The 21,258-nt window shown below is 45.7% G+C and overlaps 1 protein-coding gene across 3 annotated transcripts in view; it reads left to right on the top strand.

The window, feature by feature from the left end:
• FAM234A (family with sequence similarity 234 member A) overlaps window positions 1-21,258 on the top strand; it is a 31,372-nt gene that overhangs the window by 5,308 nt on the left and 4,806 nt on the right. For 2 of the 3 annotated variants that reach the window (XM_024759490.1, XM_024759491.1), the window contains 2 exons: window positions 14,479-14,526; window positions 14,833-15,130. In XM_024759490.1, coding sequence (XP_024615258.1) covers window positions 14,866-15,130 — 265 coding nt within the window. In that variant the 5' untranslated portion in view covers window positions 14,479-14,526; window positions 14,833-14,865. Of the gene's footprint in view, window positions 1-13,396; window positions 13,414-14,478; window positions 14,527-14,832; window positions 15,131-21,258 lie in introns of those variants that run through there. The other variant, XM_024759492.1, reaches the window with a different exon arrangement.

Here is a 21,258-nt window from a genome sequence, read left to right on the forward strand (position 1 = left end):
TCATCTGCACAACATTGTAAATCAACTACACTCCAATAAAAATTAAAAAAATAATAAAAAATTAAAAAGCTCATCTGCTGTTTCCTCCAGGCCTCTCCTCTGCCTATTTAAATGTATTTTCTCTCTATGTGTTTTCTAATTTGCAGGTACCTTTGATTAAAATAATGTCTACTTTGTGAAATTGTCACCCTAGTGAGGTCAAGTAATACGAGAAGTAGCTGTTCCTGTGTGAGTGGAGGAAGGTGTTCTGTGTCTGGGCAAATAGAAGTGGGCTACTCCTTCCGTATTCTGTCACAGAGCTGACTGTAGTACCAAGTTCTCAAAATTCTCAACTAAAACCAGAGTTAAGATTTTAAGGCATCCAGTTTAAACTGAACAAAAATTTTACTTAGTTTAAACCAATTTTTAAAATATGCAAACTACCTTTCCAGTGGAAGTGCTTAATTTTCAAAGTCTGATCTCTTTGATTCGTTGTCCGAAAAGAATTCTGTAAAATTGAAAATTTAAAAATTGGGGGTGGTGGTGCATCTCTTATTAAAGTCCCCTGAAGTGATCTTTTCTCCCCCCCCCAAAAAAAAAAAAAGTTACCAAATTTTAGTTTAAAAAGGTTAAACCCCCTACTTTCATAATATCTATAGAATTGTCAGTTATTTGTTGGGGCAATTTTCCCTTTTCCCTCTGCCCTTGTTAGAATCTTTTTTTTTTTTTTTAAGATTTAATTTTATTTATTTTTAGCTGCATTGGGTCTTCATTGCTACATGCAGGCTTTCTCTAGTTGTGGCGAGCGGCGACTACTCTTTGTTGCAGTGCGCGGGCTTCTCAATGTGGTGGCTTCCCTTGTTGCGGAGCATGGGCTCTAGGTGTGTGGATTTCAGTAGTTGCAGCATGCAGACTCAGTATTTGTGGCTCGCGGGCTCTAGAGCACAGGCTCAGTAGTTGTGGCTCACGGGGTTAGTTGCTCTGCGGCATGCGGGATCTTCCCGGACCAGGGCTTGAACCCACGTGCCCTGCATTGGCAGGCGGATTCTTATGCACTGAGACACCAGCAAAGTCCCTGCCCTTGTTAGAATCTTTTTTTTTTTAACAGCATCATTGCTTATTTATTCTCAGTGTCTCACCTGTTAGAATCTTTATGCTTTCTTTATCCATCAAAAAAAGTTAGAGACATTTTTATTTTTGAATTTTCTGTTCTCTCTGTCTCAGTAAACTGTTCTCAAGAAAGAGATCTTGGAGAAAAAGGAGTTATTTCCTTTACGCAAATACTGCGTATTCCTGCCCCTCCAAATGTTAATTGTTACTGGGCTTTACTGTCCTTCCCCACCAGGCAGGAGGGCAGGTTTGGCCTTGAGCAGACACACCTGCAGGTGTGTGGCCCTTTGAAAAGCTGTACACAGGGATTGCATGTTTATCTCAAGCAGGTTATTCTTAGACTCATACCTTTTACCCTAATGTGTATCATACTGATACATTTTCTTTCTCATCTCTCACATTTTTCTTCATTTCTTTTTTGTTTCGTTTTACTTGACACTTAAGTCAAAAAGTGTGCCGCATAGTCATCATTTCAGAAGCTCAGAAGTGGCAGGAGAAAATCCCAGTCAGTGACTGTCTGGAAATCCTCTAAACCGATTTCTGATCTCTGTCCTTAAGACCACGAGCTAGTTAGAAATGACAGAAAAGGACATTAGATGCAAATGAGGTAAAGATACAAGTCTCTTAACCTCAGAGTCTTTCCCTTTATTATCCTTTCTTCATTTGTTGTGTCCTAACAGCTTTTGTTTTAAGTGAAAACTTCATTCCTTTTCAGTACCTGGGAAGTGTGTTCCTTTAATTTTCTGTATATGTGTACAAATGTGCATTGTGTTTCCCTTAAGATCTGCTGCCCTGATGTTCCCCAGGACCCCTGTTCTCCAGACTTCTCACATTGAGTTTAGCTAACACAGAAATATGCGTTTTTATGCCCAGGTTGGACTTCCAGAAGCCTGTCTTTCCAATGGGCCTGTTACTTAGAGCACATAGGCCGTTGGCTATGGGTCTTTTCTGTGCTGGACAACGAGGAGCTAGTAAACACACCTGATTTCAGGGATGCGCTTTATTCTAGGTTATGGTTGCAGCTGCTTCATTGCTGTATTGGAGGCAAAAGACTTTTTAAGTTTCTCTTACTTCTTTATGTGGAATTTAACAACAGCAGCTTCGATTTGAAACAAAAAGGAAAAAAGCCTGGAGTTCACAGACTTAGTGATTCGGCTTAGGGATAACCCTTTGCGTCTGCTGGGGTCAGGTTGGCACCTTGAGCTGCCTGTGTGCCTTTGGTGTGAGCCTTCTGCCACAACACCTGGGCTCAGGATCAGGCGTGTCCTCAGTGTTGGCGGCGCTGGGGCCCCGCCGTCGCCACAAGCGCTCCCCTGCTGTCCAGACGGTCCTGCTCCCGGGCCCTCCGTGACCTCGGGCACCTGCGTGGTACTGTACATGTTCCCGGGTGTCACTGTACACGAGCAGCAAGGAACCACACGGACCTTTTCCCCACGGTGGGAAGGGAAGTGATTGCCGTGGGGGGTTTGCAGAAAGGCTGTAATTATTTTGAAATAGTGGCAGGTTGGGGGTTGGCTGTTCTTTTGGATGTCCTCGTAGAACTGCACTGTGGTTGATGTTCTGCCAAGAACAAGCAGAACAAAACAGAAACAGTACCCACCTCTGGAGCAGAAACTTCATGATTGGGCAGTTCTGAGGTGTCGCCGGGCCCTGGGGAAGCTCTGACCCCCCTCCCTTGCTCAAAGTTTGTTTGTTTGGTTTTTTTTTTTTTTGCGGTACGAGGGCCTCTCACTGTTGTGGCCTCTCCCATTGCGGAGCACAGGCTCCAGACGTGCGGGCTCAGCGGCCATGGCTCACAGGCCCAGCCACTCCACGGCATGTGGGATCTTCCCGGACCGGGGCATGAACCCGTGTCCCCTGCATCGGCAGGCGGACTCTCAACCACTGCGCCACCAGGGAAGCCCTCAAAGTTTGTTTTTTAAATTATTTTTAAAATTTATTTATTTATTATTTATTTATTTTTGACTGCGTTGGGTCTTCGTTGCGCGCAGGGTTTCTCTAGTTGCAGCGAGCAGGAGCTACTCTTTGTTGCGGTATGCGAGCTTCTCGTTGCGGTCGCTTCTCTTGTTGCGGAGCACATGGGCTCAGTAGCTGTGGCTCGTGGGCTCTAGAGCACAGGCTCAGTAGTTGTGGTGCACAGGCTTAGTTGCTCCACGGCATGTGGGATCTTCCCGGACCAGGGCTCGAACCCATGTCCCCTGCATTGGCAGGCGGATTCTCAACCACTGTGCTACCAGGGAAGCCCCTCAAGGGTTTTTATTATTTTTTTTAGACTGTTTATTTGGAACTAATTATAGACTCACAAGATATTACAAAAAGCTTGAAGTGCTTTCCCCCGGGCCTGGTGGTGACGTCCCTGGGGCTAGCGCATTATCAGAGGTGGGAGCTAGATGCTGGCACAGTGCTGATCACTGCGCCACAGACCTGCCCCATTCCTGTTTCGCCAGTTCTCACATGGGCTCCCTTGTCTGTGTGTCTGATGATATGAGAGTCTATCACATGTGGACGTTTGTGCAGCCAGCAGCACAGTTGGCACGTGGGCCGACCCACCTGACACGGGCCCATCCTCACTGCCCCTCCCCACCCGGCACTGTGGTCCCACCGCCTGCCCTTAGGGACCCGGCTGAGGGGGAGGATTCTCGAGGTGTCAAATAGAGAGGTTATCATCTCTCCCTCTGTCCAACTCAGTTTGTTTTTAGGTGAATAAAGTTTTGTTACTTGAGTTGGTTATGCTGGATATGCCCTCCCTACCTACCCAGCTTTCTCTCCTGAAGAATAGAAACCTTCCCTGGAGAAGGATCACAGTATCTTTCACCTATCTGTTATGAAGTATCTTTAACTTGGAACTTTGTTAATGATTAAAAGGAAAAAAAAAGAAATTATTCAGAGTAATGCAAGTGAGCCAGTGATTTCTGCGGGAACAGTGAGTGAAATCCTTGCTCTTAGAGGGATGACGGGAAGCAGCGCTTAGGATCAGTTCTGCTTCAACCTCCAGTCGGAAGACGCCAGAGCTGGAGCGTCCCGAGCTGTCCCTGCGCTGGGACCCTCCGTCTGGAGGGCATTTTTGCCTCGCAGGAGCTGAAATGGCTGCTGTGGCTTCTGCCCTTTGGCCCTCGTCTTGCTGCCACTCTTCTGCATGAAGCCCGTCAAATATTCAAAGACGTTACAAAGCAGAATTCAGTATTTCCCTTTTTGTAATTTTTTATTACTGACCCCAGTATAAAAATAGCGCTGTGAGGTCAGGCTTTGCCTGAGGTGAGGGCTGTGGCCATTGGTGTTGCTCACAGTGCAGTGTCCTGAGGCCTGGGGTCTGCGTGGCTCAACCCGCAGGACTGGGAAAGCCCAGGTGTGACGTTTCCCCACTGCTTCTCTACGTTTGAGAGCTGTGTTTCTTTTTTTTTTTTTTTTAAAGCTTCAAGTGAGCTTTATTTGGGAACGCTCCCGGGCGAGGTTCACTGGTCCTAGAGAAAGGGGCCAGAGAAGTTGCCGAGAGCTGTGTTTCTTTGGGGCCAGTTTGTGCTTGGTGTTGTCTCCAGACTTCTCCAGGGAGCTGGTGAGAGCGTGTAGTGGAGAGAAAGGGTCCCAGCCGAGGGGGCTGGGTTGCCCAGCCTGTCCTCGGAGGGTCCCCCTGAGAGAGCCTGGGGGTGGCAGGGCCTGGTGCCAGCGGCTGTGTCTGAACCAGACTGCCCCCACGGCCATGGGCCCGACGGAGCCTCAGCCACCTTACATCCCTGGCGTCCACCCGTTTTCTGAGTTTGACTCTCTGGTCTCCCCATCCACTCTGGACACTGTCTAATCTCTTTCCAACAAATTCTCTTTCTGCCTACAATAGCTAGAGTGTTTTTGGCAAACAGGAACCTTGACTGGTGTAGAGAGGTTGGGTAGATGCCCGGGTGCCTCGGATGGGAGGGGGTCTCTGCCCGGGTGCCTAGGATGGGAGGGGGTCTCCAGTCCCAGCCCCTGCTCTAGACTACACCGCCACCTGTGGTGACTTAGATTAGATAGGGAATCATTCCTAAATTGTGACCTCCCTTTTAAACAAGTATCCCCACTGCCAAGAAAAAAAAAAGCCAGACTGGCTTTGGGTCACATTTGGTTAGAAGAACCAGAAAAGGCTTCATAAATAAGATGGCATTTTCCATGGGCCTTGAGGGGTGGGTAGGGTTTGAAAGGGAAGGATGTTTTAGGTGGACTTAGACACAGAGAAGTGTTAGGATTAGGCTTTTCAGGGACACCGGAGGGTCTGCAACCCATCATGGGGGCCACAGCTGTGGGAGTAGCAGGTGACACCCTCCCAAACACAGTTTTTTAATTTATGCTCTTTGGACACTTGAAGGGTTTACATGTAGGTAAAGGGATTAGATATTATTCCAAAGCACAGAATCTGGATCAGGGGACAGTTACAGGAGAGCAGATTTTAGTTCAGAATATGGCAAATTCCTAGTAACCAGGACTGTGCAGCGTGTAGGGCTTGGCTCCATATTCCAGGAGTGGAGGTGTCCCCAGAAGGGACAGGAAAAGGCCAAGAAAGCAGTGTTCCCACTTCATTCATGTGCCACTCAGGATTGTGCCATACTCGCAGCATAACTACACAGTTATTTTTATTTAGTACTTTTCTTTAATCAACTCACTTTTTCTAGTTAAATACACTTTAAGAGAAAACACCAGAGAGGCCAGGGGCACAGAGCTGGAGGAGGGAGCCATGTCCAGAGGCCCCATGGCCTGGGCTGTAGCTCTCCCACCCCGGATTCTCACAGCTGTGCTGCTGCCCCAGAAACCAAAATAATGGCTGAACATATCCACCACTTGGCAAAAGATGTAAACCTACAGGTTCAGGAAGCTGAGCAAACCTTCAGCGGGAAAAACCCAAGGAAACCCATGCCAAGACACATTGTAATTAAACTTCTGAAAACTAAAGACAAAGAAAAAAATTTGAAAGCAGCAAGAGAGATTGACATCTTAGTTATGGGGAAAAACAATTCAAAGGACAGCAGATTTCTCACTGGAAACCGTGAAGGCCAGAAGGAAGTGGCATCATGTTTTTCAAGGGCTGAAAGAAAAGAACCTATCAAATGTCAAGCACTGAATTCTGTATCTGGGGAATTATTCATCAGGAATGATGGAGAAATAAAGACATTATCATGTGAAGGAAAATAAATTGGTTGCCAGCAAACCTGCTCTAAGAGAATGACTGATGGAGGTTCTTGAAACGTAAAGGAAATGTTAAGAGAAGGATTCTTGGAACATTGGGAAGAAAGAAAGAACAGAAAAAGCAAAAATATGAGTAAATATAATAGACTTTCATTCTCTTGAGTCTTCTAAATTATGTTTCATGAACGAAGCAAAAATATAACACTGATGTGTAGATGTATGTAAAGGAGATATTTAACACAATTCTATTATACACAGACTGGTAAAGGCTTAAAGCAGGGACGTGAGGTCTCTACACTTCACTTGAACTAGGAAAATGCTGACAGCAGGAGACTGTGTTAAGTTAGGTGTGTCTAATAATGTCCAGATCAACCACTAAAAATCTTCAGTGAAACACGCTAAAGCACCTAGATAAATAAAACTAGAATTGTAAATAATATTTCCCTTATTCATAAAGTAATCCACAGGAAGTCAGGAAGAATAAAAGCGAGAAACAAAAAACAGAGAACAAACAACAAAAGGCAGAATAAAGGCCTAATATATGGATAATTTCCTTAAAAGTAAGTGGTCTGAAAATACAGATTTGCAGAGTGGATTTGAAAAAAAAAAAAAAAAAACATGATCCAGGGACTTGCCTGTCAGTCCAGTGGTTAGGACTCAGTGCTTTCAGTGCCGTGGCCCAGGTTCGATCCCTGGTCAGGGAACTAAGATCCTGCAAGCCGTCTGGCACTGCCAAAAGAAAAAAAAAAAGATCCCTGTGCTGTCTAAAAAAAACCTACTTCAAATATATGATATAGGTAGATTGAAAATAAAAGGATGGAAAAAGATATACCATGCAAACATTAAGAGACGATAAGAAGAGCTATTAATGTCAGATAGACTTTAGAGCAAGAATTACTTGGGGACGGGGGGCATTGTGCAATGATAAAAAGGCTGAGCCACACAGAAAATACAGCAATCCTACATATGTGAGTAACAAACTACAAAGCTGCCATTTCTTTAAAAACTGAGTTGGCTGTCTGTATCCCCTGTTCCCCATCTGTGAATTCAACCAGCTGCAGATTGGAAGTATTCCAGGCGGAAAAATCCAGAAAGTTCCAAAAAGTGAAACTTGAGTTCAATGCACACTGGCAACTGTTTACATAGCATTTACAGTGTACTGGGTATTATAGGTTATCTAGAGATGATTTAAGGTGTATGGCGAGGGGTGTGTGTGTAGGGTTGTGCATCCCATTTGATGTAAGGGACTTGAGCGTCTGTGAATACTGAGGGACGACTACTCAGCAATACACGGAATCAACTGTATTCATACAGCAGCAGCACAGAGGGACCTCAAGGGCATTGTGTTGGGTGAAAAAAGCCAGTTTCAAAGTTCACATACTATGTTATTGCATTTCCATAACATTCCCCAAATGACAAAATTTTAGAAATGAAGAACAGGTTGGTGGTTGCCAGGGGAGAGGGATGGTGGGTGTGGCTCTTTGTGGTGATGGAATATAGTTCTGTATCTTGATATACGTGAATCTACACAGGGAACGCCATGGCATAGAACTATGACGTCGCTCTCCTGGTTTTGATACGGTTCTGCAGTTGTGCTGTAACCGCTGGGGAAGGCTGAGACGGGGCTTCTCGGTATGATCTTCGCAACTTCCTATAAAGCAGTAACTTCAAAATAAACAGTTAGGGAAGGAACCTTTATCAGTTACTGGAAGTCTAAGACCACTGTCACCATAAACGGAAAGACATCTGTGAAAAAATACAGAGATAACTAGAAATAAAACTGTTCACCTGGCACCACCTAAATTGTCTTGTGTGTTGCCAGTGGTGTAGGACCCAGGCTTTGTGAAGCCCCCTTACGGAGGGGTGGGAGGTCATGGGACTTCACTGGAGGACTTGGGACCCTTCAGTGCAAAGAGACTGTGTTCCTTAGTGAAGTTCAGGTTCTCAGGATCTCAAATATAGACCCTCAACTCCTTGGGCAGCACCAGGCTTGAAACACTTCGTTTAACAGGAAGAGGGCGCTGGTGAGATGCCTGAGGTCTCTGTGTCTGGAGAAGAGAAGGAGCAGCACAGGGAGAGGGTGGTGACAACGATGGAGGGAATCGCCCCCCTGCGCCCCCGCCGAACACTGAGCCCCCAGCTCTACATGCACTACCCAAACCTTCCCAACAACCTAATAGGAAAAAGAAACTGAGGAAAGCCACAATCCAGAGGCAGAGCTCACTACCAAACCCAGCTTCAAAATCTGCTCTTTCTCGCCATCCTGTACCCTTACGTACATGCAGTTAGGGTTCTTTTATTTTGGTGCTAATCTCTCTCTGTCTTTCTCTTTTTTAACCACCAAAGCATTTTTATTTTTGTCACTGACAACGTACACAACAGTGGAATTGTACTATTACTTTGCTTGACTTCCTTAAATATTACTTAAGTAGGCATGTACGTTTAAGAAAAGTAATACCTTGAAGTATTCTGTAAACGTAACCCCTCTCAATATGTTTTCCTGCTTTGTTTTATACATAAATAGCATTTTACAAAGTTATGAATAAAACTCTGAACTCTTTTTTTTTTTTTAAACTCTGAACTCTTATGGCCTAAAAGTGTGTGTAGATTCTGGAGCTTGACAAGATGTTCTCTTTATGATTTTATAGCTAACATACACTATTTTTAAAAATTGAAGTATAGTTGATTTATAATGTGTTAATTTCTGCTGTACAGCAAAGTGATTCAGTTATACATATATATATATGCCTTTTTAAATATTATTTTCCATTATGGTTTATTATAAGATATTGACTATAGTTCTGTGTGCTATACAGTGAGACTTTGTTGTTTATCCAGTCTATATATAAAAGCTTACATGTGCTGACCCCAAACTCCCAATCCATCCCTCCTCCAACCCCCTCCCCCTTGATAATCACCAGTCTTCCTCTGTGATTCTGTTTCTGTTTCATAGATAGGTTCATTTGCGTCATATTTTAGATTCCACATATAAGTGACTTCACTTAGTATGATAATCTGTAGTTGCATCCATGTTGCTGCACATGGCATCATTTCATTCTTTTTTATGGCCGAGTGGTATTCCAGTATATATATGTACTGCATTTTCTTTATCCATTCATCTGTCAATGGACATTTAGGTTGTTTCCATGTCTTGGCTATTGTAAATAGCATTGCTGTGAACATTGGGGTGCATGTATCTTTTTTTTTTTTTTTTTTTTCGGCCTCACCGCACAGTTGGCAGGATCTTAGTTCCCCAACCAGGGATTGAACCCAGGCCACCGCAGTGAAAGCGCTGAGTCCTAACCACTGGACCATCAGGGAATTCCCTGTATCTTTTTTTTCTTTAATAAATTTATTTTATTTATTTTATTTTTGGCTGCGTTGGGTCTTCGTTGCTGCACGTGGGCCTTGTCTCATTGCAGCAAGTGGGGGCTACTCTTCGTTGTGGTGGGCAGGCTTCTCATTGTGGTGGCTTCTCTTGTTGCAGAGCCTGGGCTCTAGGCGCACGGGCTTCAGTATTGTGGCCTATGGGCTCAGTAGTTGTGGTTCGTGGGCTGTAGAGCGCAGGCTCAGTCGTTGTGGCACACGGGCTTAGTTGTTCCACGGCATGTGGGATCTTCCCGGACCGGGACTCGAACCCGTGTCCCCTGCATTGACAGGTGGATTCTTAACCACTGTGCCACCAGGGAAGCCCCATTCCCTGTATCTTTTTGAATTATAGTTTTGTCTGGGTATATACCCAGGAGTGGGATTGCTGGATCATATGGTAGTTCTATTTTAGTCTTCTGAGGAACCTCCACACTGTTTTCCACAGTGGCTGTAATGTGTACTATTTGCAGTGTTTATCATGGGTCAAATGACTTATCATCACAAGTTACTGCATGAGTTCTGCCAATGACAGACCTTCCAGTTCACTTAGTAAAGATGCCATGTGTTAAAAAGTCAAAATGGGGACTTCCTTGGTGGTCCAGTGGTTAAGACTCCGTGCTCCCAATGCAGGGGGCGCAGGTTCAATCCTTGGTCAGGGAACTAGATCCCGCATGCTGCAATTAAAAGATTCCCGCATGCCACAGCTAAAGATCCTGCATGCTGCAATGAAGAGCCTGCGCAGCCAAATAAATAAATAAATAGATAAATATATATATTTTTTAAAGTCAAACTGGCCAAGAGACATCATTATTATTTATTTTATTTATTTATTTTTCTGGCTGCACCACATGGCGTGTGGAACTTCCCCAACCAGGGATCGAACCCAGGCCCCCTGCATTGGGAGCGTGGAGTCTTACCCACTGGACCACCAGGGAAGTCCTCCCATGAAATTCTGTTACAGGAACAGAATCAATACGCTCCTAAATTTTCCAAATTTTATTTTGAACCACCACTTTGATTAGTTAAAACTTCCAGAATAAAAATAATGACACACAAAAATGATCTTAGAAAGGCACACTTACCATTCCTGGCACAGAACATTTGATTTTTAGTTTTTGATTGACTGGAAGTCATTATTCCTTAAGAAAATATTAATGTATTTGTTGAAAGTGATTTATTAGGTAAGTGAAAATGAATCTTGCACATTGGCTGTTTCATTTTATATAATGAGTAATTTTTTAGGTCTTCACTTATAGGGTATAAAACTTAGAAAAACATTCTCAAACTGATATGCTCATGAGAATTAAATGATTCAAGCTAAGCTAAGATTGAGGTGGGGATCCCATTGGCGATTTTATTTTATTATTTTTGTAAATTTATTTATGGCTGCATTGGGTTTTTGTTGCTGCGTGCAGGCTTTCTCTAGTTGCGGCGAGCTGGGGCTATTCTTCGTTGCAGTGTGCTGGCCTCTCATTGCGGTGGCTTCTCTTGTTGTGGAGCACAGGCTCTAGGCGCATGGGCTTCAGTAGTTGTGGCACACGGGCTCAGTAGTTGCGGCTCGTGGGCTCTAGAACACAGCCTCAGTAGTCGTGACACACAGGCTTACTTGCTCCGTGACATGTGGGATCTTCCTAGACCAGGGCTCAACCCTGTGTCCCCTGCATTGGCAGGCGGATTCTTAACTGCTGCACCACCAGGGAAGTCCCCTCATTGGCGATTTTAAACGAGTTTCTCACAAATTCTTTTTGATTTCAGATCAGTTTATGACCTCAACAGATGTCTTAGTGGCTCATTCACAGTTTTAGAAGCCAACGTCTGCTGGTTAAAAAGGTGGTTCCTGCAGGGATGTTTATCGCAACATGGCCCTGGACCAGGTCAGCCCACGGGGTGCTGGTCTCGCGGGGCTGCCTTGGCCCCTGCAGAGGGAGCTGGCCTCCTGAAGCCTCTGTCCGTCCTCCATCAGGTCTGTGATGGGTCTTATTTTGTCCTCCCCTGCATGCGGGCTTGGCCAGACCGTAGGTGCTGACCTGACTCCCCAGCTGTGTTGCTAAGGACCGTTTGGAGAGAGTTTCCCTTTCTGCTTCTACATCCAGATGGGTGGTAGCATGGGGAGGGGGTTCTCTCCGCCCTCACTGGGGGACCAACAGCATTCCTTGTGTTCCCTCCATGAGGCACCATTGGTCTGACTTAACAAGGAAGCCTGTGTAGCGGGGACTAGAGAATAGTTAGGGCTCATATTTCCTTTAATTTTCAGAGGTCAGGTTTATAACTCGATTATTCTACTCACATTTTAAAACACACTTTATGGTTTTCAGTGCACAGACTATTTCTGGAGGGAGCCGTAAGAAACTAGTACCACGCTTCTCCTCTTGAGCCTGGGGGCTACAAGAGGAAGGGCAGTTATGCTTTTATATCTTTCACACGTTGTATCATGTAAATTTATTGCTGACTTAAAAAAACCCAAACTACATCAGTAACTGTTTTGCACTGTCCTTGTTTCTTAGCTTAGGGAGTGAAAGACTGACTAGGAAAAGGAGTGGTTTAACTTACTGGCTCGGGGGTCATCGGCATTGGGGTTTACTTTACTAAGCTTGCCGAGAACTCCAAGGACAAGAACCCCCAGGCAGCTGGATGGAAGGAAGGTGCTCTTCCTCCCTTTTATTTGCTTTCCTCCAGGCTGGCAATGGGGAGGTGGCGTCTCCATGGCAGGGCAGGAGGCAGGAAGAATCTAGCCATGTGATGGTGAGAGTGGGGTGACCACAGCAAAAGGGCAGACTCTTGGGCCAGCGCTTTTTCCCAGGTGGCTGGACCTGGGAGTCGCCTTCTGCCCGGCCCCACCCAGACAGGCTGATTTGATCGGGTGGTGAATGTGCCCAAGGTGAGGATCATGGCTCGGGAGGGAGCTCTGTGCTCACCCCACTGCGTTCACAGACTGCCTGGTTGCATTTCACCAGCGCTTTGCAATCCCCACATGCGCCTGCGTTTGTGAAAGCGGATTCCCTGTGCAGACCTGGTCTCCAGGTGTGCCAGCCGCAAATGAGGTCTGGGAAACAGGGTTGTAAGTGGGACGTGAGTGGTTGTCATTTTGAGCAGGTGCCCTCGTGCTTGCACAGCCGTGGTTCAGAGAGCTTGAGTTTCTGGCCCAACGTTCTAAAGTTCTTACAAAAGAGAACTTTATAGATAGAGCTTTTAAAATCAGTAATTTTAGCATTCTGGTCTCTCATTCAGTTTTCTTTGCTTTGCTAAAAGAATCTACGCATGTTAAATATTTCACACTCCCCTCGCTGGGACCACAGAGGCTGGATGCACCAGGTAGATCCAGGCTCTGCTGCCGGCTCTTTCCCATCCCTCCCAGACGGGCCCCCACCTCCCGCCCCACGGGTAAGATGCTTGGGCTTGAGGAGGCCCCTGGTCATGAGTCCTTGTTTGATTTCCTGTGTCCAGCTCATTACCTTGACAGGCTCACCTTTTCTGACTGCAGGATGTTAAAACTCATGTCTCAGCACTAGGGGGAGGCACAGAGATTTGTTTGGTTTTCTTTTTAAATTGTAACATACACACAACATGAACTTTACCATTACTGACATTTAGTACACGCGTTGGGTTTTGCAGCCATTGTTACCATCCCAGAAGGAAGGCTCACCTATTAGCGCTCCCCAGAGCCCCCTCCCCCAGCCCCTGGCACCCACTTATCTACTTTCTGCCTCCAGGGGTCTGCCTGTTCTGGACATTTCGTATAAACGGAGTCGTACGATACGTGACCTTCTGTGTCTGTATAATCTCACCAAGCGTCATGTTTTTGAGGTTTGTCCATGCTATCGCCTATGTCAGAGCTTCACTCCTTTTCATGGCTGTGTAATAGTCTACAGTGTGGGCAGACCCCATTCTGTTTTTCCATCACCTGTTGATGGATAGTGGGGTTATTCAGAACAATGAAGCTCAGAGCATTTGTGTACAGGTGTTTGTGTAAGTCCCTGTTCTCAGGTCTCCTGGAAGAACACCTAGGAGTGGAGCTGCTGGGTCGGACAGTTGCCCCGTATTTGATCGTCTGAGGAACCACCAGGCCATTTCCACAGTGGCTGCCGTGCTTCCTCCTCGCCGCTGTGCACGACTGTGTTTCCCAGGGTCTCTACCTCCTCACCCACCCCTGCCATTTTACATTTTATTACCAAAGCTGCTCTAGTGGCTGTGTACACAGGCTTTTAAGTGAATTATTTTTATTAAATAATAGAGAAAAACAATTAAAGTCAGAAGGTAAAACGTTTATAGAGAAAACCAGCATTCTGTTGTCTCTTCCTGCCTCCCTAACCCACCCCTTCCCAGAGGGAGCCCTTCCCGCTGTCCTGGTTTTAACCACTGGCACAGCCTCCCTCTCATGTAGATGAGGCTTATAACCCACTCAGACCCCTTTGATCCCTTGCACCCTCTCAATATAATTTGTGTTAGTTAGGACACTGGTTTGGCTGTTTAAAAAGGACCAAAATAACAAATATCTCGCCTTACGCCAGGCAGAAGTTTGTTTCTTTCTCGCACGATGAAGAGCACGAAGCTTGGTGATGAAGGTTTCCAGCTGTCAGGCCCACTATGTCTGTGGTTCAACTTCGGAAGTGTTTTCCGTCTTATTTTCCGAGGTGGCCGCCCCGGGTTTCCTCCCCGACACGCCCAGTGCTGCCAGCAGGAGGGGCAGGAAGGAGGAAGGTCGTCCCGCATCCGCCCCCCACCCCCCCCAGCCCCGGTGTGACTTTATCTTGTTACCAATAATAATTAGCTTGAGTGAGTGCTCACTGTGTCAGATGCTGTTATAAGTGCTTCTGTGCATCTACTGCTTTAACCCTCAGTCTTGTAAACACTGTTGTTTTCCTTTCACAGGGAAGGACACAGGTGCGGTCAGACCTCGCAGCTCACTTGGGTCACCCGGTGAGTAAGTACAGCCCCCTCCCTGGGGGGCTGACCCCGACTCAGGTCGGGAGGCCGGTCAGAGGTGCCTCAGTTAATAGTTAATGTTTAATGCATGCTCTGCCGTAGTCTAGCCCGGGCGGCCTGCCCGGGTCAGCAGGCAGGAGCTGCAGAGCGTAGAGCTGCGTGCTGCCTCTGTGCGCCCACTGCCCTTCTGAGTTAGAGGCCTTCTCCAGTGGAGTCTGTGATACCCTTTCTTGGGCTGATGGGCCGCGGTCACAGCCGCTCCTGGGGCTCCTGACCAGCTCTCCTGTGTCGCCACCACAGTGGCCAAGAGGTGAGCTTGGGGGTGTGCACACGATGACGGACAGCAAGGACTTAGAAGCCGAGATCCACCCCCTGAAGAACGAGAACAGGAAGGTGCAGGAACATCTGGGAAACCCAGCGGGAAAGGAAACCAGCGTGAAGCCGCCCCCGCAGTCCCGCCTCTCCCGGTGCCGGACCGTGGCCTTTTTTCTTTCGCTGTTTGTCTGCCTTTTCGTGGTGTTCGTGGTTTCCTTCATCATCCCATGTCCAGACCGGCCGGCGTCACAGGGGGTGTGGAGGATCGATTACAAGGCAGCAGGTGCGGGCGGCTTGTGGGGCAGGGGCGCCGAGTATCCCCGGGTCCCCTGGAGTCTGGGGGCCGGGGGCCGCCTCTCATGGAAACAGGAGCGTCCTCAGGAAGGACGGGAGGGGGGTCAGGAAAGGAAAGTGGCCCATTTGGTTACTTTTCTGAATTAAAAAAACGTTAGTAAAACAGAGCAACTGGCAGAATAGATGTAGCGAAGACTGTTCTAAATGTGAAAACCAGGCAGCAGATTTGTGGCTGGGTCTCCCTGACGTGCTCCAGCCGAGTTTCCAGTCCGCCCCACCACAGTTGAGCACACTTGATTTCTCTCTCGTAAAATCTTGGCCTTATGGAAGCTGCTGAGTCAGCTTTCCTCTGGGCACTTCCCTGCCTGTTGGGAGTTGTGCCCGTATCAGCGGGCGTGGGTGCTGACAGCCTCACAATGTTTCTTTGCACAGACTTGAAGCCCTCTCTGGTGGAATAAGGGGAATTTCTTGTTTAAGCCCCACTGACGGTCAATTTTGTTCAGAATTTGGTGCCTAATTTTGAGAGGGTGAAGTAATACATGTTTGTGTTTATTTTTGGCAGCTTAATTGAGATATAATTTATTATCATAATATTCACTTGCTTTGAGTGTACGATTCGATGATTCTTAGTCAGTTTAAGACTTGAGCACTGGGACTTCCCTGGTGGTCCAGTGGTAAAGAATCTGCCTTACAATGCAGGGGACGCGGGTTCAATCCCTGATCAGGGAACTAAGATCCCACATGCCGCGGGACAACTAAGCCCACGAGCCACAGCTACTGAGAGCCCACGTGCCACAACTAAGACCCGACGCAGCCAAAAATAAATAAATAAATAAATAAATTAAAGAACTATTATTTAAAAAAATAATAAAATAAACTTGTTCTAAAAAAAAAGAGACTTGAGCACCTGTGCAGCTGTCACCACAATCCAGTGTTTAGCACATCCATCATCTCTACACGATTCCTTGCCCGCAGGCCCCAGCCCCGAGCTGCCAGTGGGCTTCCCATCTCTATACACTTGCTGTTCCTGGACGTTTCATGTAAATGAAATCATGTAAGATGCATCTTTGGCCTCTCTCACTTACATGAGTTCATCCATGTGGTAGTGTGTTCCTTTGTGTGGACAGACCAGAGTATTCATCCATTGACCAGTTGGTGAATGTTTGCATCGTTTTCAGTTTTTGACTGTTAATGAGTAACACTGCTGTGAATATTTGTGTACAAATCTTTGTGTGGACATATGTCTTATTTCTCTTGGGTAGGTTGCCAGGAGCAGAACTCTTGAACCTCGTGGTAAGTTTGTGTTTGACTCCTGTCACTGCCAGGCCTTCCCTGGAAGCTGCACCGTTTCATGTCCCCACTGGCTGTGTGGGAGAGGATTCTGGCTTCTCCACATCCTAGCCAACACTTGTCATTATCTTTTTTTTTTAAATTAATTAATTTGTTTGTTTGTTTTTGGCTGCATTGGGTCTTTGTTGCTGCGCAAGGGCTTTCTCTAGTTGCAGTGAGCGAGGGCCACTCCTCGCCGCAGTCACAGGCTTCTCATTGCGGTGGCTTCTCTTGTTGTAGAGCACGGGCTCCAGGCATGCAGGTTTCAGTAGTTGTGGTGCACGGGCCCAGATGCTCCGCGGCATGTGGGATCCTCCCGGACCAGGGCTTGAACCCATGTCCCCTGCATTGGCAGGTGGATTCTTAACTACTGCACCACCAGGGAAATCTCTTGTCTTTTTTAGTGTAGCCTTCCTAGTGGGTGTGAAGTGGTACCTAATTGCGTTTATAGTCTGCGTTTACCTGGTGACTAATGATGTTCACGTGGGTTATTAGCCATTCTTATATCATCTTTGGTAATTGTCTATTCAAATCTTCCGCTCACTTAAAAATATAATTGTTTTATTATTGAGTTATAAAAGTTCTTTTAACACAACACTGTAAATCAACTGTATGTCAATAAAAATTTTTTAAGTTCTTTATATGTTCCAGGTACAAGTCTTTAATCACATATGTGATTTGTGAATATTTGTGACCTATCTGGGGCTTGTCTTTTTATTTTCTATAGTGTGTCTGTCTGCTGAAGCACAAAAGTTTCAAATTTTGATGAAGTCAAACGTACCATTTTTTTTAGCATGGGTTGTGTTTTTGGTGTCTAAGAACTCTTTGCCTAATGTAAGGTCATGAAGATTTTCTCCTGTTTTTTCTTTGAGAAGCTTTAGAGTTCTCACTCTGCCGTTTAGGTCTGTGATCCATTTCGAGGTTGTTTTTTGTATAGAGTGTTTGGTGGAAGCAAGTGGCAGGATTTCTAGAAATGGTCACACATGCCTTCCTCCCAGCAGGACCGTCTCAGAGGCACAAGGGCACCTCCCTGCTCTCGGCACTGATGCTGCAGAGCTCCCGTGAGTCTGGGGGTGGGAGGCGTGCATGTCGACAGGGTCAGGAACGTGGTCCTTCCCCCACTGAGTGGCCTGGCGCCTTTGCTGAAACGCATTCAGCCATCAGTGGTGTTCTGTCCTTCTGCGTCCTTACACCAGTGCCACATCGTCTTGATTTCCACAGCTCCACAGACGGAAGTCTTCCAACTCCATTCCTTTATTTCTCCTCAACATTGTTTTGGCTCTTTGGGTCCTTGGCATTTTTATAAAAATTTAGGAGCAGCTTGTCAATTTCTGTAAAAAAGGCTTCTTGGGTTTTAACAGAAATTGTGTAGAATCTATAAATTAGTTTGGGTAGAGTTGCATCATAACAGTATCCAACCTTGCAGTCCCCGTATAGGGGGTTTTACAGTGTTTTACAGTGTTCAGTGGGCAAGTCCTGCACTTCTTTTGTTAAATTTATTCCAAAATGTTCTGGTTTTTTTTATGAGTACTTTTATCTAAGCATATTTTTTAATTTTATTGAAGTATAGTTGATTTACAGTGTTGTGTTAATTTCTGCTTTGCAGCAAAATGAGTCAGTTGTACATATATATATTCTTTTTCATATTCTTTCCATTATGGTTTATCCCAGGATATTGAATATAGTTCCCTGTACTATGCAGTAGGACCTTGTTGTTTATCCATCCTATACATAATAGTTTGTGTCTGCTAACCCCAAACTCCCAATCCACCCCTCCCCCACCACTGAATGTTCTCTTTGATGCTCTTGTGATAGGAATTGTTGTGTGAATTTAATTTTCAAGTTCCCTTTGGTAGTTTATAGAAACACTGCTGGTTATTATATGGACCTTTTAAATTGTGGCCTTGAACTCGTTAACTAGACTAGTAGGGGTGTATGTGTGTATTTAGAATTTCCTACCTACAGAATCACGCAATATGCAAAAAAAACAAGAGAGAGACGGTTTTACTTCTTCCTTCCCTTTTATTTCTTTTTCTTGCCTGATTTCATTGCTCGAATCTCCAGTACAATGTCGAACAGATGAGGTGAGAGCAGGTATCTTCCTCCCAATCTTGGGAATAAAACATTACATGTTTCAGCAGTAGGTGTGCTAATAGCGGTAGGCTTTTTGTAGATGCCCTTTATCTGTTTGGGTTTTTATAATGAAAAGGTGTTGGGTTTTGTCAAATGCTTTTTCTCTGTCAGACAACTGTGTGGTTTTTGTCCTTTATTCTGTGAACCTGGCATATCACCTTGATTTTCAGATGTTAAATCAACCTTGCGTTCCTGAGGTATAACCCACTAGATCATGTTGTACCATCACTTCTTCAGGTTGCTGGGTCCAGTTTGCTAGTTTGTGTCTGTATTAGTGAGGGATATTGAACATAGCTTTCCCTCCCTCCCTTTCTTCCATTTCTTTCTTTCCTTCTTTCATTCTTACTTTTTTTAGATTATTAGCCCCATTTTATTTTATTTTTTTGGCCATGCCACACGGCTTGTGGGATCTTAGTTCCATGACCAGGGATCGAACCCATGCCCCCTGCAGTAGAAGCATGGAGTTCTAACCTCTGGGCCTTCAGTGAATTCCCAAACACAGCTTTCTTTTCTGGTGATGACTTTGTCCTCATAGACGTGGAGAAAGCAAGGGCCCTCTCTCGTCTCTCCTGATGGTGGGTGAAGCCTTCAGACTGCCCGTAATATGTGGGGTCTTATCAGAACCAACTAGGGTGTCTCACTTTCTGGCCCATCTCCCTATGTGTATCTCACCCTGGAGCTGGCTCCAAAGTTGGCCTCCCCTTGGTCTGCCCCGGAGATCACTCCTGTTTTCAGCCCCCCTGGCAGGAAGCTGCTGCTTTCTAATCTCACCCAGTGTGGTACCTGGCTGATGGAGGGTGAGCATGGGAGCAGCCCAAGGTGAAAGGCCCCAGATGTCCTCTGTTCCAACCCACGGCTCAATAGTGTTTCTTAAATCAGTGCTTCTCGATTTAAGGTGTGCCTTCAGTCTGGTTCCAGTGTCCTGAAATGGGTGCTTTTGACAACTTTGCCTCATTTTACTGTTATTTTTGGAGGAGAGGATTTGTTTGCCAAGCTCTTCACTCCATGATTCTGGAAGTCTTGTGTCTGGTATTCAGTTTTATTTTTAATTATAGTAAAATACACATCACCCAAAAATCGCCATTTTAAAGTGAACAAAAAGTGGCATTCAAACATTCACAATGCTGCATTGACCATCACTCTTTTCAAAACCTTTATCATCTCAAACAGATATTCTGTGCCCAACACACAGCAACTCCCATCCTGCCCTCCTGTCTACCCTCTGGTAACCTCTGTTCCACTTCAGTCTCTAGAATATGCCTGTTCTAAGTACCTCATATAACTGGAATTGTCTGTTTTTTTGTGACTGGCTAATTTCACTGAGCATAATGTCCTCGAGGTTCATCCATGTTGTAGCGTGTTGCAGAACTTCATTTCTTTTTATGGGTGAATAATACTCCATTGTATGGATGGATCACATTTTGTTTATCCATTCTTCTATCCATGGACACTTGGGTTATTTTCACCTTTTGGCTGTTGTAAATAATGCTTCTTTGAACATTCATGTACAAGTAACTGTCTGAGTCCCTGCTTTCATAATTTTATTTTTATTTTTGGCTGCGTTGGGTCTTCGTTGCTGTGCACTGGTTTTCTCTAGTTGCTGTGAGTGGTGGCTGCTTTTCGTTGCGGTGCACGGGCTTCTCATTGCGGTGGCTTCTCTTGTTGTAGAGCACCGGTTCTAGGGGCGCGGGCTTCAGTAGTTGCAGCACATGGGCTCAGTAGTTGCGGCACGCGGGCCCCAGAGCACTTGGGCTTCGGTAGTTGCATCACGTGGGCTCAGTACTTGTGGCGCACAGGCTGTAGGGCACACGGGCTCCGTAGTTGTGGCACACAGGCTTAGTTGCTCCGAGGCATGTGGGATCTTCCCGGACCAGGGATTGAACTCGTGTCCCCTGTATTGGCATGTGGATTCTTAACCACTGCGCCACCAGGGAGGTCCCCTCATGGTTTTGATCTGCATTTCCCTTATTACTAGTGATGTTGAGCATCTTTTCGTGTGTTTATGGACTATTTGTATATCTTCTTAGGAGAAACATCTGTTCAAGTCTTTTGCCCATTTTTGAATTGGGTTGTTTGTTTTTGTTGTTGGGTTGTAGGCGTTCTTTGTATATTCTGGATATTAATCCTTTATCAGAGGTATGGTTTGCAAATATTTTCTCCCCTTCTGTGGTCTGTCTTTTCACTCCCTCGATGGTGTCCTTTGATGAAGTACAATTTACTTATTTTTTTCTTTTCCTGCCTGTGTTTTTGGTGTCATATCCAAGAAATCATTGCCAAAACCAACCCCTATGTTTTCTTCTAAGAGTTTTACACTTGTTAAGTTTAGGTCTTTGATCCATTTTGAATTCATTTTTGTATATGGAGTGAGGTAAGGGCCTCATTTTGTTCCTTTGGTGTTTGATTTTAAAGCATGTAGTTTATCATTTGAGTCCTTGAATGAAGGAAGAGGTAGCCCCTGTGAGTGTGGACTTGTGGACTCCAGACCCCAGTCTGATTGGGGAGGGACTTGGCCCTGAGCAGAAGGTGTGCAGAACGTCCATTTGTGATGCCCAGGTATCCTTAACAACTGACACCCAAGTGATGAAGAATTGCTGCTGCTCTGAAGGGGTGTGGGGCTGCCAGCCCACAAGGAAGCAGCGCTTCCCTGTGGTTGCT

The sequence above is a fragment of the Neophocaena asiaeorientalis genome, unplaced genomic scaffold (assembly GCF_003031525.2).
Source record: "Neophocaena asiaeorientalis asiaeorientalis breed wild unplaced genomic scaffold, Neophocaena_asiaeorientalis_V1.1 scaffold254, whole genome shotgun sequence".
Lineage (NCBI taxonomy): Eukaryota > Metazoa > Chordata > Mammalia > Artiodactyla > Phocoenidae > Neophocaena > Neophocaena asiaeorientalis.